The sequence below is a fragment of the Somniosus microcephalus genome, chromosome 31 (assembly GCF_052327205.1).
Source record: "Somniosus microcephalus isolate GS21.2 chromosome 31, FLI_Smic_1.0, whole genome shotgun sequence".
NCBI lineage: Eukaryota > Metazoa > Chordata > Chondrichthyes > Squaliformes > Somniosidae > Somniosus > Somniosus microcephalus.
In genome coordinates, this window is record NC_141017.1 from 29,071,983 (window position 1) to 29,090,989 (window position 19,007).

At 49.6% G+C, this 19,007-nt stretch overlaps 1 protein-coding gene across 1 annotated transcript in view; it reads left to right on the forward strand.

The window, feature by feature from the left end:
• LOC147097681 (uncharacterized) overlaps window positions 1–18,389 on the forward strand; it is a 33,541-nt gene extending 15,152 nt beyond the window's left edge. The window contains exons 3-4 of the mRNA XM_085971440.1: window positions 15,222–15,316; window positions 17,038–18,389. Of these exons, the coding sequence (XP_085827566.1) occupies window positions 15,222–15,316; window positions 17,038–17,570 (628 nt within the window). The 3' untranslated portion in view covers window positions 17,571–18,389. The remainder of the gene's footprint in view (window positions 1–15,221; window positions 15,317–17,037) is intronic.
• Window positions 18,390–19,007: the final 618 nt, after the last annotated feature.

The window sequence follows — 19,007 nt, forward strand, 5'->3', positions numbered from 1 at the left end:
AGAACTCCCCATCTCTTCTTCAAAATAGCGCTCCCTCAGCACTGCACTGGAGTGTCAGCCTAAATTTTTGTGCTCTGGAATGGGACTTGAACCCACAACCTTCTGACTGAGAGGCGAGAGGTTCTCACCCACTGAGCCGCGGCTGAGACCTAACATATGATAAGGGAGATTGAAGCATTTGGCACAAAGAGAGTATTGCATTGTTGCTTTGTAATAACTGCTGCTATTCACTATCCTCCATTGTAATGTATAGAAGGCAAACCATGCTGGATGTACCACAGTGAATTAGATTGAAGGTACAAGTGGCCGCAAGAGAATGGTGCAATTGGAAGTTTCGGGGAAGATATAAACCACAAGACGATCTTGTTCACCGGCTGAAGCTTAGGGTTTGTCATTATAGCCCCACAAATAGAGATGATTTATTACCGAGCGGCAATGTCAATGGGTTGGAAGGTGCAGTGATTTTATAACATTGCCCTTTGACCTCTGTGAACCTGGGTTCAAATTCAACTCAGACTGTTGGGTTGACAGTCTCTTCTCTCTACTGCCTGAGCTTGGGGCAATCTCAATGTTGCTCCAAGTGAGCACGGACCATAGCACAACGCTAATTGGCACTAACTTGGAAACCTGACTTTTTTTTTTATTCATTCATGGGATGTGGGCATCACTGGCAAGGCCAGCATTTATTGCCCATCCCTAGTTGCCTGCTAGGTCATGTCAAAGGGGCAGTTAAGGGTCAACCACATTGCCGTGGGTCTGGAGTCACATATCGGCCAGACCGGGTAAGGACGGTAGATTTCCTTCCCTAAAGGACATTAGTGAACCAGATGGGTTTTTACGACAAGCCGATACTGGTCACCATTACTGATGCTAGCTTTTGATTCCAGATTTATTTAATTAACTGAATTGAAATTCCCCTGGCTGCTGTGGTGGGATTTGAACTCACGTCTCTGGATCATTAGTCCAGTAACATAACCACTATATTACCGTTGCCTGTAACTTGGAGAAGGGATAAGGATGAGCAGCAAAGGAGATATCAGTTGAGGGGAGGAGTGTTCTGGCCGTGATTGGAGGGAGGGAGGAGGTTGGTGGGGGGAGACCCGGGGCAAAGGGAGGCCCAAGGCTAATTTGTGAGGCTTGAAGGTGCATTCTTGCTCCTCCTGGTCCACGATCTCCCCTCGCAGTCTGGCCTGGCGGGGAAGGCCTGTTACTGCTCCCCTCCCCCGCTCAGGTCTCCGACTAATATCATCGGGACATCATCTCGACTTTAAAGAAGGATCCCACAGCCTTGTTGCGGGTGTCCCGCTCGCCTGCACAAAGGAGCAGGTTAAGATTGGGGGGACATGGCGGGAAGGCAGCGGGATCAGAGGAGGTAAATGACTGACCTCATTTTTAAGTGTTGGTTCCCTGCCGGTCTGGTTTCCACCAGGCAGTGGGGGGGAGGGGATGGGGACGGTGAGGTGGGTGGGGGGTGAAACAGTGTTAAAATCGGATCCTCTGGGTCAGCTGTGAGTTGGGGGCTGGTCCTATTGAAGAGCAGCCGGAAGCTGTGCAACATCGACAAGCGTGAGCTGTTGTGGCCAGCTCGCGAAGATGGCAAAATTTACTGCTAATCTTCACGTCACCTGAAAACACTTTGCCGGTGGGAAAGTGGCAGTGAAGCTTCATCCTGTGAAGTGGCACACTGTCTGTGGAAAGAACGGGCCTGATGGGCTGAATGGCCTTTTAAAATCCCATACTTATGTACTGTTTCTGTGATAAACGCTCTGCTCGTTTGTTTCCAACAAAGTATTAACTTCCTTCAATGGTAACAGAGAAAGTTGCTCGGGCGCAGTACATGTGGCGGGATCCTGTCTAATTCAGATTTTAGGGAAGTGGTTTCTCTGCTAAGTTCATAACTTTATTGAAACAAAATGATACGATCGGAGGCCTCGACTGAGCATAAGCTGTTCAATTGTAGGCGAGTGGATTAAAGCATTGGTGCTTATGTATGTGCACAGGTTCAGACTTTCCAAGGCAATAGAAGGTAGAGAACCCTCTGGAAGCTTACCTGATCGACATTGTGCCTGTGTTTTGGAGTCTGTACCCAAGATTGACCTCAAGCCAAGTTCCTCATCTGAGCTGTGTCATTCTAGGGAGATGACAAAAAGGAGGCATAGGGATTCCATGGAAGAAGGAAGGGACAGAGTCACTCTGGGCCACTCTCAAAAGGAGGCATAGGGATTCCATGGAAGGAGGAAGGGACAGTCACACTCCAGGCCACTCTCAATCAGCTCCTTTGCTGCTGGTTTCACAGGAACATAAAAAGGAACAGAAGGAGGCCATTCGGGCCTGCTCCGCCTTTCAGTGAGATCATGGCCGTTCCGCGCCTCAATTCCATTTTCCCGCATTTGACCCCTATCCCTTGAAACCCAACAAAAATCGCAAGGGTGACAACAGAGGCCTACTGTGTGGTGCAGCCTGCAGGCAGATCTTCCAACGCGAGAGATTTATGAGGGTGGAAACTCAGCCAAGTATCTCAGGCTGCATTGTAACGGATTATTCAGGGACCTTATCTGAGGAAGGATGTTCTTGCCATGGAGAGAGTGCAGCGAAGATTCACCAGGCTGATACCTGGGATGGCAGGAATGACTTATGAGGAGAGATTGTGTCGATTGGGCTTATACTCGCTGGAGTTTAGAAGATTGAGAGGGGATCACATCGAAACCTATAAAATTCTAACAGGACTGGACAGACTAGATGCAGGAAGGATGTTCCCGATGGCGGGGGAGTCCAGAACCAGGGGTCACAGTCTAAGGATGAGGGGTAAGCCATTTAGGACTGAAATGAGGAGGAATTTCTTCACCCAGAGAGTGGCGAACCTGTGGAATTCTCTGCCACAGAGGGCGGTGGAGGCCAGTTCATTAAATATATTCAAGAAGGAGTTGGATATATTTCTTAAGGCTAAAGGGATCAAGGGATATGGGGAGAAGGCAGGGACAGGGTACTGAATTTGGATGATCAGCCATGATCTCATTGAATGGCGGAGCAGGCTCGAGAGGCCGAATGGCCGACTCCTGCTCCTATCTTCTATGTTTCTATGCTTTAGGACCCCAGGATATTTGTGTTGCCACAAACCCTTCACATTTATTCTGTTAGATAGAAAACATACCAGTAAACGAAGGGATGAGGTAAATGTATGTGCGTATTGACACTACTGTGCCAGTCAACGCGTTGGGGAGGCGGGGCGGGACTGAGGGCAGGACTCACAACAAACAGTCTATTTAAAAAGAATCTCTAAAACCTGCACCAGACTACAGAAAAGTCTCCCGGTGATAAAAGCAGGATTATTTCTCCAGCAAAATACATTGAGTGGAGGATAGTTACATGGTTAGGTGGGTAAAATCGATCCCAGTCATTTGCAGCAGTGTGGGCTTCAGATATGATTGACAGGGGAATTACCCAATCATCTCTATTCTGGCTGAGACAATATTTAGCCATATATACATATAGAATCATAGAATCATACAGCATAGAAGGAAGCCATTCGGCCCATCGAGTTTGCGCCGGCTCTTTCGAAGAGCAATCCAGTTAGTCCCACTCCCCCGCTCTTTCCCCATATCCCTGCAATTTTTTTCTACTTCAAGTATTTATCCAATTCCCTTTTGAATGCTGCTATTGAATCTGTATCCACCGCCCAATCAGGCAGCGCGTTCCAAATCCTAACCACTCGCTGCGTAAAAAGCTTTACCTCACGTCGCCTCTGGTTCTTTTGCCAATCACCTTTAAAATAATAACGCAGGTGACCGCTCTAAAATGAGGGCGAAGTTTGGAAGGCATGGCCTGTCGACCCAGTCGGGGACGGAGTAGGAGGGCAAGTTCAGACAGTCCCAGAAGGGAAAGCCACACTTGAAGGAAGCATGGGTTGAAGATGATGGGGGTGGGGGGGGGGGGGGAGGAGGGCAACAGGGCACAGCACTGCAGCCCCACCTCCGACTCATCCCTTGATGAGCGCAGGTCCCGGTGGGAGCGCGGAATTTACCCAAAGCTGCACTGAGCCCTCCCTCAAAATAAAAAAAAATCACAGGAACACTGAGAATTCCGTTAGTATTTTGTTCAGCTCTTCATAAAAGTTTGCGTTCACGGAGGGATTTAATGAGGGGCATGTATTGGAAGTCTATTCTGTGCCCTGGACTAATGGAGATGCACAGTTACCATGGCAACATAAATTATCATTTACAAAGACCCTCGCTGAGGTACTTTTCTCAACCATAATTGAATCACCTGCTTTAATTAGTAGTCTTTCTTGGATTGAGTGCAATATCCTTCCATGATGTGGACAGCCCATTATATTTTCAACCACAAATATAGAAACCATATTTTTTTCAGGCAATTGCCCGGGCACCTCAGCTGCCACACTGAGGTGGGCAGATGGTCGTCAGTAATGTAGAAACTACAACAGAGGCGAGGAAGTGAGGGTAAAAACTGATCGCTGCTCAGACTGAAAGCTGCGGAAGAGTTTGAAAATCTCTTCTGCCCACGTTTATGTGGCTTGAAATTTTTAATAAAGCAGGGCTGGCGCTACTCGTTCATTCGGTTGGGGCGGGGGGGGAGTGGGGGGGCGAATGCTGTTTGCTGGAAGACCTCAGTGGACATCGGGCAGCCTTCCGTCTACTGAGTAAACAAGCTGCTCGACCTGCAGCCAAGAGCAGCGAGCAGCAGCTCTTGTTGTTTCCTTTCTCATCAGAAGATGGCAGAGAGGCGCTGATGGTGCCGCAGCGAGCTGAGGACATCTGTTAGGCACAGGATTGCAAGATGCCAGGCTGGAATCGATACACAGAACGCATCTGCTCAGCACAAACTCCTGTGTTTTTTTTTGTTGGTTTTTTTTTTTTTTAATTTTGTTTTTCAGCTGTCTGTTGGCGAGGACGGCGGACAGCTGAGGAGAGCGGGGCGATGTGGGGGGGGGGGTGGAATGATAGATGAGGAGACGCGAGCCAGGACGCAGAACAGAAGCAGGCTGGAGGGAAGCGAAAGGGAGAAGTGCTGATGGCAACAGACTGCAGCGAAATGGAGGAGACTACTGGCAGAAGTATAGATCAGGAAAAAGAGAGAGAGAGAGAGAGAGAGAGTCAGAGGAGTGAGAGTGGTCAGAGAGCGATGCAGGAGTGAGGGAGGTCAGAGAAGGAGTTGGATATATTCCTTAAGGCTAAAGGGGATCAAGGGATATGGGAAGAAAGCAGGGACAGGGTACTGAGTTTGGATGATCAGCCATGATCTCATTGAATGGCGGAGCAGACTCAAGGGGCTGAACGGCCTACTCCTGTTCCTATGTTCTCTTACCTAACCACAAGCAGGGCAGCCAGTATCTGGTTTGCCATTTGGTCCTCCATTTAATTTGTTAAATGGCACTAGAAAAATAGCATTTGTCAGTACAAGTCCATTTTCCTCCGCTTCTGTCTGTATCTGATGGTGTGAGGCGTTATTGTTTTTTGAGTTTGTCGATGAATTTTCGGCACCAGTAAAGGCAGAGGTCAAGCCGTGACCTCACCCTGTCCTTCCTCCGATCCCTCTTGGTTAAAGGTGGCATTCTCAGCCACTGCCCCTCTAGAGACTTGAGCACAAAAGTCTAGACTGACACTGCAGTACAGTGCTGAGGGAGTGCTGCACTGTCAGAGGTGCTGTCTTAAGGCTAAAGGGATCAAAGGATATGGGGAGAAAGCAGGGACAGGGTACTGAGTTTGGATGATCAGCCATGATCTCATTGAATGGCAGAGCAGGCTCGAGGGGCCGAATGGCCTACTCCTGCTCCTATCTTCTATGTTTCTATGTAGAGCTAGATAGCTAGAGGTAAGGGAAGAGACAAAGGAGAGAGGTCGAAAAGGGTGAGAGTAGATGAGAGCAACAAGGAGGAAATAAATGTGAGCAAGCGAGAGACGGTGAGAAAAAGAGATGAGAGAGAGAAGAAAGAGAAAAGCATGAGGGATGGAGACATTGTAGAGAAAATCAGGGAGCTAAGAGAAAGGGGAAGAGATGAAGGAGACAACAGGAAATAAAGAAGGACTGAGGAGAAGACAGGTGGGGGAGAAAGACAGATAAGAGCTAGTTGAAGAGAAGAAGATAAACGGGAGAGAGATGAAAGAGTGAAGGGTAGAAGATAAAGACATAGAAACAGAGGGAGAAAAGAACAGAACAATGAAGAAAAAAAGAACATAAGCAGGTACGGTGAAGGAAGGAATATTTAATCTAAACTAAAAATATTACTGTTTTAAATTGAGCCCCAATGTAAATTCAGAAGAATCATACTGTGCCTTTTCCTGGTAGGGTAATAGATGTCACTTGGATTTGAATTAAACGTGGTATTAAGAGGACCGAGTAGATATTTTTTGATGCTATTAATTGGTTCAAACACATGGTGTGGCATGGTCTATTATATTAACAGCAGGGAGCAAGGCAAATTGAATTTAGCGTCAATCTAGACTTGGTGAGAATCAGTATCGTATATTCACTGACAGGCTGCACATGCAACTTAGAGCAAAAATACTACTCAAGACACGCTACCTCTTTCTGCGAGGTTTCTCTGCACCACTCCTAAAAGAAAGACTTGCATTTCTATGGCGCCTTTCGCAACTTCAGAACATTCTAAAGCGCTTTACAGCCAATGAAGTACTTTTTGAAGTGGAGTCACTGTTGTAATGTAGGAAATGTGGCAGCCAATTTGCGCACAGCAAGCTCCCACAAACAGCAATGTGATAATGACCAGATAATCTGTTTTTGAGATGTTAATTGAGGGATAACAGGACACTGGGGATAACTCCCCCTGCTCTTCTTCGAAATAGTGCCATGGGATCTTTTACATCCACCTGAGAGGGCAGACGGGGCCTCGGTTTAGCGTCTCATCTGATAAACGGCACCTACGACAGTGCGGTTCTCCCCCATTACTGCACTGGAGTGTACGCAAGTCTCTGGAGTGGGACTTAAACCCACAACCTTCTGACTCAGAGGCAAGAGTGCTGCCCACTGAGCCACGGCTGACACTGACTCATGCTGGGGTACTGCTTCTGAGCACTTGTACCATCAGTTACCTTGTCCAAGTGGTTATTCCTCACAGGCAGACCTAAGCCGTGAGTGTTGACAAGCTATCTGACTGTGTTGGGACCTTCGCATCTGAGACTAACCCTGTTCTCACCCAACACCTAGCCAAAGAACCAGGAGGGAGATGAGAAGAAATTTTTTTACGCAGCGAGTCGTTATGATCGGGAATGCGCTGCCTGAAAGGGCGGTGGAAGCAGATTCAATAGTAACTTTCAAAAGGGAATTGGATAAATACTTGAAGGAAATATTTGCAGGGCTGTGGGGAAAGAGCAGGGCGAGTGGGACTAATTGGACAGCTCTAGCAAAGAGCCGGCACAGGCACGATGGGCCGAATAGCCTCCTTCTGTGCTGTGTGATTCTATGACATCCACACACGCATGTTCCAGTTTGGTACACGGGCAGAAACCACAGCTGATTTTTTCCCCCCTCCCTAACCAAGGCTGAGGTCAGTTGTAAGCCTCCAATCGTAGAACTGGGATAGAACGTTTGTAGAAGTTCCTATCAATAGGACTCATACTTGGAGCAACTTCACCCTCGAAGGCACCAGTTAATCTGATGCAAATAATTACATAGTATTTACAGCACAGAAACAGGCCATTCGGCCCAACAGGTTCATGCCGGTGTTTATGCTCCACACGAGCTTCCTCCCACCCCTCTTCATCTCACCCCATCAGCATATCCTTCTATTCCTTTCTCCCTCATGTGTTTATCTAGTTTCCCCTTAAATGTATCTATGCTGTTCGCCTCAACTACTCCCTGTGGTATTGAGTTCCACATTCTCCCCACTCTCTGGGTAAAGAAGTTTCTCCTGAATTCCCTGTTGGATTTATCCGTGACTATCTTATATTTATGGCCCCTAGTTCTGGTCTCCCCTGCAAGTGAAATCATCTTCTCTACGTCTACCCTATCAAACCCTTTCATTGTCTTAAAGACCTCTATCGGGTCACCCCTCAGTCTTTTCTTTTCTAGAGAAAAGAGCCCCAGCCTGTTCAATCTTTCCTGATAGCTATAACCTCTCAGTTCTGGTATCATCCTAGTAAATCTTTTTTGCACCTTCTCCAGTGTCTCTATATCCTTTTTATAATATGGAGGCCAGAACTGTGTGCAGTACTCCAAGTGCGGTCTAACCAAGGTTCTATACAAGTTTAACATCACATCTCTGCTTTTCAACTCTATGGCCTAGAAATTCAGTGGGCTGCGCCACCAGTTAGCGCCTAAAGAGGGCACTCAGTGGCTTTAGCGCCACTGGCCACGCCTCCCGTGATATTTAGCGGGGCGCTAATGGCGGCGTTAGCCTGTTGCGCTGCGCTGCCACCGATGACGTCATCGGTGTGCGCAGCGCCCCGCTACCGCCCCGACCGCGATATTTGTTAGCGCCCGCCACTGTAACGCCGGTCGCAAATCGCGCCCGGTTCACGGGGCCTACCTGTGGCGGCAGTGGCGCAAATTAAGGTGGAGGTGCGGGGCGGCCATTTTTTTCGGTTGCCGCCTGCCAGCACCTCTGTCCCTGGCCCCGGCCTCCTGATCTCCCCCCCCCGGGCAGTGCCGGCTGTGTCCCGAGAGCCCGGCACTTCTCCTCGGTGTCGGGCTCTTTTGCCGGCACTCGCGATCACTCATCGTGCTGGTGCAGGCCCCTCCCCCTTAAGAAGGGCAGGAAGGCCTGCAGTACCGCAGCGCGCCGTGCCGCAGCGTGTGGCGCTGCGGCACTTTGCGCTGCAATATTCAGTTTCAGCGACCTAAGAGGGACGCAGGGCGCCTCGAGCAGCGCCCCGAGTCCCTCTTGGGGCATACAAGATGAATTTCCGGCGGGCGCAACTGCTCCGATCGCAGCGGTAATTCCGGCGCCCAGGCGAGCTGGGCGCCCCGTTTGCGGCTCCACTGAATTTCTCCCCCTATCTCTCTAGAAATGAACCCAGTGCTTTGTTTTCTTTTTTCTGGCCCTAATAGCCTGCTACTTTTTAGCAACTTGTGTCTCTGTACCCGCAAATCCCTCTGCTCCTCTACCCCATTTCGACACTCATTTTCCAAGGTGTTGGCTTTGAAATGAAAAAAAACAGCACAGCCACCCTGGCAGGGGCAGCACCGGGGGAGTAGCAAGGGTCACCGGGGAGAGGCGGGGGGCACCAGGGAGAGGCAGCCCACTGACCATTTTGGCCAGAGTTGAAGCACACTTCAGGGACATAAGGGAAAACATGGAGTGGAAGAGGGACAAATAACAAAGTGGCACTACCTTTAAAGGGATTGTCCCGTCAAAAAAGCAAATGAGAGGAATGAACTCCAATTCCAGTTAGATGACCACACCGTTTTATTTGCTAAATAACAACAGAAAACGCTGGAAAAACTCAGCAAGCCAGGCAACATCCGTGGAGAGAGAAACAGAGTCAATGTTTCAGGTCGAAACCCTTCTTCAGAACTGAGAAAAAAGCAGGAAATGAAACAGGCGCTAACTTCGGGCGGGCGCTAAGGTTAGCGCCCCAAAACTGTCTATACTGAAAATCTAGCCCTCAGTGTTTTCAAGGGGAGACTGGATAGGCACTTGAGGGAAATAATCCTGCAGGGCTACGGGGATAGAGCGGGGGAATGGGACTGACTGGATTGCTCTACAGAGAGCCGGCACGGACTCGATGGGCCGAATGACCTCCTTCTGTGCCGTTATGACTCTATGGCCTAGAAATTGGGTTGAGGCGCCAAACTGGCGCCAAGTTCGCCTGAGCGCAGGATTTAGCGCAGCGTTCGAGTCTTCAGCGATCGTCCGATATTTAGTTTCATTGCCCCTAGAGGGAGACGGGGCGAGGCTCGAGGCGCTCCGCGTCCCTCTTAGGGCGCTGAAACTGAATATCACAGCGCAACGTGCTGCAGCACCACACGCTGCGGCACGGCACGCTGCGGTACTGCAGGCCTTCCTCCCATTGTTAAGGGGGCGGGGCCTGCAACAGCGCGATCCCCGATCGCGAATGCCGGCAAACGAGCCCGGCACCAAGGAGAAGTGCCGGGCTCTCGGGAAACAGCTGGCAATGCCGTCGGGGGGGGTGGTGGTCAGGAGGCCAGGGACAGAGGTGCTGGCAGGCGGCTGCCCCGCACCTCCACCTTAACTTGCGCCGCTGCCGGCACAGTAAGGCCCCGTGAACCGGGCGCGGGTAGCGAACGGCACAACTGCAGCGTTCGCAACCAAATATCGTGAATGGGGCGCTGTGCACACCGATGACGTCATCGGTGGCGGCGCAGCGCAAAAGGCTAACGCCACCATTATCGCCCCAACTCAAGATCGCGGGAGGCGCAGCCAGTGGCGCTACAGCCACTGCCTGCCTCTTTAGGCGCTAATAAGTGGCGCTACTCACCCAATTTCTCCCCCTATGGGTGGGACTGCATGCTCGGTCATGAAGGGCTACATGGTGAATTTGCATTGCTATGCAGTGCGATTTGGAGTAGGTGCCATCGTAACCCTCTAGATCCTAAGCTCTGGAATGTTAAGTTATGAGGAGAGATTACGCAAACTAGGGTTGTATTCCCTGGAATTTAGAAGGTTAAGGGGTGATCTGATCGAAGTTTTCAAGGTATTAAGGGGAACAGATAGGGTAGATAGAGAGAAACTATTTCCGCTGGTTGGGGAGTCTAGGACTAGGGGGCACAGTCTAAAAATTAGAGCCAGACCTTCCAGAAGTGAAATTAGGAAACACTTCTACACACAAAGGGTGGTAGAAGTTTGGAACTCTCTTCCGCAAATGGTAATTGATGCTAGGCCAATTATTAATTTTAAATCTGAGATTGATAGATTTTTGTTAACCAAAAAGTATTAAGGGATATGGGCCAAAAGCGGGTACAGGGAGTTAGGTCGCAGATCAGCCATGATCTCATGGTCCCATCACATCGACGTCGTAACCAAGAAGGCATGCCAACGCCTGTTCTTCCTCAGGAGACGGAAGAAATTTGGAATGGCCCCCCAGATTCTCACCAACTTCTACTGGTGCACCATCGAGAGTATCCTGTCCAGCTGCATCACTACCTCAAATCAAATCAACTTTTATTGTCATTGTTAGTGCACAAGTGCAGTACAACGAAATGTAGGCTTGCGGCTCCCGAGAGTGTACATTTAGATTAAGACATTTAAACATTCAACATACATTTGGCTTGTAATACATTAACATAAACATAACCATAATAAAGTGCATTGGCAGATGTGCATGCTTTAGAGTTTATTTGTGGAGTTCAGTAGGATGACAGCCCTGGGAAAGAAGCTGTTCCTAAATCTGGTCGTACGGGTGCGAATGCATCTGTAGCGTCTCCCAGATGGCAGGAGGGCGAACAGACTGTGGCTGGGGTGGGTAGGGTCTTTGATGATGGACCGTGACCTCCGTAAACAGCGTTTCTGGTATATGTGCTCTATGGTCGGTAGCCGGGTGCCGGTAATGCGTTGGGCAGTTTTGACTACCCGCTGCAGGGCTTTCCGGTCATAGTAGCTACAGCTGCCATACCATACTGTGATACAGTTTGTCAGGATGCTCTCTATTGTGCAGCGGTAAAAGTTAGAGAGGATCAGGGGTGACAGGTTACATCCCTTCAGCCTCCTTAGGAAATATAGGCGCTGCTGGGCCTTCTTCACCAGAGAGGAGGTATTGAGGGACCAGGAGAGGTCTTCCGTGATGTGGACTCCGAGGAACTTAAAGCTGTCCACCCTTTCCACCACAGCCCCATTGATGTGGATGGGGGTGTGACTTCCGCCTTTAGACTTCCTGAAGTCCACAATGATTTCTTTGGTTTTCTTGATGTTAAGGGCCAGGTTGTTATCGGCGCACCACTTCACGAGATGCTGGACCTCCTCCCTGTAGGCTGACTCATCGTTGTTGGTGATCTGGCCTACTACCGTGGTATCATCTGCAAACTTGATGATGGTGTTGGAACCATGAACAGCCACACAGTCATGGGTGAAGAGGGAGTAGAGGAGGGGGCTCAGCACACATCCTTGTGGGGCCCCCATGTTCAGGGTCAGGGGGGTGAGGTGTGGTTACCTAATTTGACAGACTGGGGTCTGTTTGTTAGGAAGTCCAGGGTCCAGTTGCAGAGGGAAGTGTTCAGGCCAAGAGTTTGGAGTTTGGTGGCCAGCTTGTTGGGGATGATAGTGTTGAATGCTGAGCTGTAGTCTATGAACAGCATTCTGATGTAAGTCTCCTTACCATCTAAGTGATTCTAAGCCTGGTATGGCAACTGCACCGCCACAGACCGCAAGGCTCTACAGATGGTGGGGAAAGCTGCACAACATACTATAGGAATTAAACTACCTGCTGTGCAGGATATCTACCCCGAGAGGTGCCGGGGGGAAGGCCCTGAGAATCATCAAAGACGCGAGCCACCCCAGCCACAACCTCTTCGCCCTGCTCCCGTCCGGTAAGAGATACCGAAGCATACGGTCTCGTACCAGCAGGTTTCGAAACAGCTTCTACCCCCAGGCCATAAGACTCATGAATGTATAATTTATTATTATTTATTACTGTTGTTTTATTTATTATTACTGTATTTCTATTAGTATTTTTATCATTGTTATGCCATATTTATTCCAATGTTGGGAGGACTCGTAAAAATCAACATTTCATTGTGCAGTACACATGTCTGCTGCATATATGACAAATAAAAATGGAATTGAATTGATCTCATTGAATGACGGAACAGGCTCGAGGGGCTAAATGGCCTAATCCTGTTCCTGTGTTTCTTGTTCCCATGTTCCTATCCCAAAACCTCTCCACCTCGCTCTCCTCCAAACCTACCTCTTTGACCAAGCTCTTGTTCACCTGTGCCAACGTCTCTTCCTATGGCTCAGTGTCAGTTTATGTCTGATTACGTTCCTGTGAAGCGTCTTGGGACGTTGCTGCTGTCGTACTGAACCACAACCAGAGCGCGGATGTCAGGAGTGGAGTTCTGTTCCCCGGGGTGGAGTCTATTTAACACATGGGGCGTGGTGTGGGAAGATCTACAGATTTCTTTAATTACGTCTGTCTGAAAATAACCCCAATTTGAGAAGAAGAGGGAAAAATACACTTCCCTTTAGTTGCTGAAATAACATCACGGAAACTTGTTGCATTTATTTAACTATTTAGTTAACCAAATGGTTGTGACTCCATCAACCTGCTCGAGCCCGAGATCCAAAAGCAGCAGGAGTTCACAGCTGAGAGGGAGGCCATTCAGCCCACCATGTCTATACTGGCTCGCTCCTGGAACAATCCAAAAAAATAATCCCACTGCCCTGCATTCTCCCCATAACAAGTATCTTAAGAGCCAGTATTTCTGTTGCTGTCTACTAAAACATTTTATGCAATGATTGTACTGTTTTCCTTTGGTTAGCTGGCACTATGGGGCTGATTTTGCCAGCCCTGGGGAGGCGGGACTGCTGGGAAAATGACAGAGTCTGGGGGCGGGTACCCATCCCGCCCCCCAACCCGCCTCCGGGCCATCTTCCCAGGAGGCGGGTACCCGACCCGCGCTGGGAGCCGCCTCCCCGAGGCGGGAAGGGGATTAGTGCTAATTAACTGCCTGTTAACAAGTAGTTAACAGGCAGTTTTTTGGATAATCCCTATTTTGCCACCTAAAGTGTGGGCTTCCCGATGTCTCCGAACCTCGTCAGGGTCAGCGAGGCGAGCCCTGGGTCTGCGGGGGTCAGAGGGGCCGAGATGTCCGGTGTGCAGGTGAGTGATGGGTGCAAGTGTGCAGAGGTAAGTGTGTGAGGTGAGTGTTGAGTGTTTTAAAAGCTTTACTTACCTTTGCTTCTTCCTCCTAGGCTTCATCCCTTCAGGTCTCGGGAGCCCCTCAGCTCACCGGCAGAGAAAGCAGATTGGCCGCTGCATTCTCAAATGCATCAGCCTTCTGCTTTCTGCTCAGGAAGGCTTTCTAATTAAGACTTGAGTAAAGACTCAACTTAGCAGACAGATTGTCAGTGTTTGACAGCTTCACAGAGCCGTCAAACGATGACATTTCAGCTGTCAAAAGCTCTTGACAGATGAAACGTCACTTGCAGTAGCCGGCTTTCCCTTAATTGGAAAATAGTGTGGGTTGGCCGGACGTCGATGGAGGTGGGACTAAAACCCGACAAGCTTCAGTCCCGCCTCCATCACGTATTGGCAAAATCACCCCCTATATTTCAGAAGTTAGGACATAGGAACTGGAATCCACCAATATTCTCAGGAGGCCAGGAATGGAGAAAAGTTTGAAAATGACTGTGTTTTCCATTGTTCTTTGATGTTCCTTTATGCCCTTTCTATATTTCAAACATTCTTCGAGTAGTTTTGCATAAAATGTCACATGATCTTCTTGACCACGGGTCCCATTAGATCAGATGACGTGTTTTCAGGGTCAAGATGGTAACCCAGTGATTTGGAGCACACCTCCCAGTCAGAAGGTTGAGGGTTTCAAGACCATTCCAGGGCTTGAGCATGCAATCCTGGCTGAAATTTCAAAGCAGGGCTGAGGGAGTGCTGCCGGACGAGACGTTAAGCCGAGGCCCCAACTTCCTGCTCAGGTGAACGTTAGGGATCTGATGACACTATTCAAAGAAGAGCAGGAAGCTCTCCTGGCGGTCCTGGCCAAACACTGCTCCCGCGACCAATCCCAATATAACGAGATTACCTGACCATTTGGCTTTCCGTGGGACCTCGTTGTATAAATTGGCTGCTGTGCTTGCCTGCGTAACAGCGGTGACTGCACTTCAAAAGTAATTCAATGGCTGTGAAGCATTTTAGGAGGTCTTGAGGACATACAAATGCTAGTTCTTTTTTAGGACTCTGGGAGAAACATAGAAACATAGAAGATAGGATCAGGAGTAGGCCATTTGGCCCCTCGAGCCTGCTCCGCCATTCAATGAGATCATGGCTGATCATCCAAATTCAGTACCCTGTCCCTGCCTTCTCCCCATATCCCTTGATCCTTTTAGCCTTAAGAAATATATCTAACTCCTTCTTGAATATATTTAATGAATTGGCCTCCACTGCCTTGTGTGGTAGAGAATTCCACAGGTTCACCACTCTCTGGGTGAAGACATTCCTCCTCAATGGAGCCCATTCAAACAATTGGCTCTTAAAAGAGGTCAGAACAACTTGGCCAGTTTGAAGACCTATGCGTTCATGGTTAGCAAAGACTCTTAACCTATTCTGTTCCTATTCTAGTGCATATATTGGAGCAACAAGTACATTCAGCATGTTCCCAGGTAACAGGATCAAGCGAAGGCCTTCAAGCCATTACGAAATGGAGGTGCACGAGGGTAGGTGAAGCTTGCCTATCACAGATATGTTCATACGTAGCAATTCCACCAAGGTGTTTTAACTCTCCTTCAGGTTCTGCCTGATGTGACTAAAAAGGAACAGCCAAGAAACAGTGTTGACGCCACGCCCGTTTTACAGGCACAAGACGGACGCCCAAGTGTCCGATGCGGCAGGCGGTGTGCTCACATTCCGCGCTGGAAGTTGGCAGCCCGCCATATTGGTAAAGGCTGAAGTATAAGCCCACAGGCCCCGCCCACGATACAGGCGTTCGGCCCTTTACGTAGGCAAATAAGCCTGGTCCAGGACCCCTTCCCAAAATGGGCTGCGTTCAGGATAACCAAGCCTAGCTGGCGCCCAGGCAGCGATCCTTAAAAAAGGACCCCTAGAGGCTGCCGCTGAAAAGGTACACTTTAAAAAAAAAAATTTTTTTTTTAAATACCTGAATGAGGAACTCTCCTCCTGGCTCCACAGCAGCCCTGAAGGCCGTAGGCAGCCTCTGCTTGGCCCCCTCCCGATCGTCTCCCCGCCGCCCCTCCCCCCACAGTGGCTCGATATTTAAATCCGCATCAGCGATGAGTTGCCCGAGAACACACAGCAAGGGTCCACAGCTCAATTTAAAAGAGGCCCGAGACCAGATATCGAGTGTTCCTTGGGCCTACCTCTTCAGGCCCAGTTCACAGGCTGTCCAATTTCACAGTCAGGGAGTCCCGATTACCTGTGTCATAAGGGGGTGGGGGTGGGGGGCGGAGGAGAGGAATTTTATGAATGTGAACTCCCTGATTGTAGCTTTGCCCGCCAGAAGCACATAAGTGTTCTTCTCCGATTTGGATCTACGGCCTTCGAGCTGGGGTTTGGGGTGAAGACTAAGAGGAGATTTGATGGAGGTGTTTAAAATCATGAAGGGTTTAGATAGCGTAAATAAAGAGAAACTGTTTCCAATGGCTGAAGGGTCGATAACCAGAGGGCACAGATTTAAGGTGATTGGCAAAAGAACCAGAGACGACCCGAGGTAAAACTTTTTTAACGCAACGAGTGGTTAGGATTTGGAACGCGCTGTCTGACAGGGGGGTGGATACAGATTCAGTAGCAGCCTTCAAAAGGGAATTTGATAAATACTTGAAGGAGAAAAAACTGCAGGGATTTGGGGAAAGAGCGGGGGAGTGGGACTAACTGGATTGCTCTTCGAAAGAGCCGGCGCAGACTCGATGGGCCGAATTGAAACATATAAAATTGTGAGAGGGCTTGGCAGGGTAGATGCAGGGAGGATGTTTCCCCTGGCTGGAGAGTCGAGAACTCAGGGGTCACAGTCTCCGGATAAGGGGTCAGCCATTTAGCATTGAGACGAGGAGAAATTTCTTCACTCAGAGGGTGGTGAATCTTTGGAATTCTCTACCCCAGAGGGCTGTGGAGGCTCAGTCGTTGAGTATATTCAAGATGGAGATCGATAGATTTTTGGGCACTGAGGGAGTCGGGGGATACGGGGATCGGGTGGGAAAGTGGAGTTGAGGTAGGAGATCCGCCATGATTTTATTGAAGATAAGGATCAGGTTCGAGGGGCCGAATGGCCTACTCCTGCTCCTATTTATTATGTTCTTATGAATGCCCTTCCATGCTGCGCTAGTCTATAATTCTAGGATTCTATGTACTGGTAGTTGCGGAGGCCCATCGGTCTCGAATGCCGTTTTGTTTTCTGACTGAAACGCTTGTCTGTGTTTACCAGGCCCTCCTCAGAAGATCGTGCGGCGAATGTTCACCAACAGCCGGGAGCGCTGGAGGCAGCAAAACGTCAACGGGGCCTTCTCGGATCTGCGCAAACTCATCCCGACCCACCCTCCGGACAAAAAGCTCAGCAAGAACGAGATCCTGCGCCTGGCCATGAAGTACATCAACTTCTTAGTGAAGCTCCTCAACGACCAGTCAGCGGTGCAGCAGGAGCCGGACGAGAAACCGTGCCCGGCCGTCAAGAAAAACGGGGTGTGCAGTTCCGTCGCCCCGGACGCGCCAACACGGGACACTGGGACAGAGGCCGCGCCGCTAACCCTTCCGCAGAAGCTGGGGTTAATGGACATGCCAGCAATGGCCGTGAGAAGGCAACTCTCGTCCGTCACCACAACAACATCGCCGTCGTCCAGCTGCTATGGCGACGGAGGAAGCCCAAACACTGAAGAGGAGGAGCAGGAGCTCTTAATCAAAACAGAGCCAGAGACACGGGAACCGTCCTTGGTCTCCACAGCGGCTGCAGCTCACCGATGACGAACAGTTAGGGTGAGCCAGAGAATGCCAGCAGAGTCTCAGGAGGCCAGGATTCACGCCTTTGCTCCACTCTTACTTGTACTGGATTCACAGAGCATTCACAATTGAACGAATAGCGTCAAGCCGGCGAACTCGAGGATAGCTTTAATTCCTGCCCTTACGGAACAGGTCTGTGCATCAGCCTGTGCGGAACCTATCCTTGTAAATCCAGTGCCCCGTTCTTTTAGAGTGGGTGAAGTGAATTTGTACAGGTAGCCCCACGCGTTACACAGAAAGAAAGAAAGACTTGCATTTCTATAGCGCCTTTCACGACCACCGGACGCCTCAAAGCGCTTTACAGCCAATGAAGTACAGTACTTTTTTTTTAAAAGTGTAGTCACTGTTGTAATGTGGGACACGAGGCAGCCAATTTGCGCACAGCAAGCTCCCACAAACAGCAATGTGATAACGACCAGATAATCTGTTTTTGTTATGTTGGTTGAGGGATAAATATTGGCCAGGACACCGGGGAGAACTCCCCCTACTCTTCTCCAAAATAGTGGCCGTGGGATCTTTTATGTCCACCCAAGGGGGCAGACGGGGCCTCGGTTTAACGTCTCATCCGAAAGAACATAAGATATAGGCCATTTGGCCCCTCGAGCCTGCTCCGCCATTCAATAAGATCTGAAAGACGGCTCCTCCGACAGTGCAGCGCTCCCTCAGCACTGCACTGGGAGTGTCAGCCTAGCTTTATGTGCTCAAGTCCCTGGAGTGAGACTTGAACCCACAACCTTCTGACTCAGAGGCGAGGGTGCCACCCACTGAGCCACAGCTGACACTTACCGGGTTGGGGGGGGGTGGTGGGCGGGAAGATGTTTCAAGGCGACCAATTCTAGAATACGCTGTGTGTTTTGTCGACTCTTGAGTCTCTTCTGTGAAGGTGAAACCATTGTGGGGATAACTTGACCAAATAGTTTTGATGTTCCAGTGCGTCTAAACAAAGAGGCATTTGGTGTTGTAGCAACAGCCCTGTTATTAGTAACCCGAAGAGGATAGTAGGTCAACGCAAGTGTGATATCGTATTACAAGCCATAATTGTACGATGGTGTGTGAGGAGTCTTGCTTAAAGATTTGCTGTTGGCAAACTTGTGGACTGGCTTGGACCTAATTTGCCTCCCCTCTGCCCATCTCCCCTGAAGTCATTGGGGGGAGAATTTTTCTGCGCACCACGAGTACAAAATCATGCACTCGTTCATAAATGGGTTTAGGATTTCACGACGCAATGTGCACTGAGAAAATCATCCCTCCGGTTGCTCTGCCTCCCGTCACCCACTGACACCTCATGTGACTGGCTACAGTTCACGTGTGAGCCTGGGCAGGGAGGGTCAGCAGGCTGGTTGACCGCTATCTCACCTGATGTCCATGTATATACACACACACACACATAGGGCTCGAATT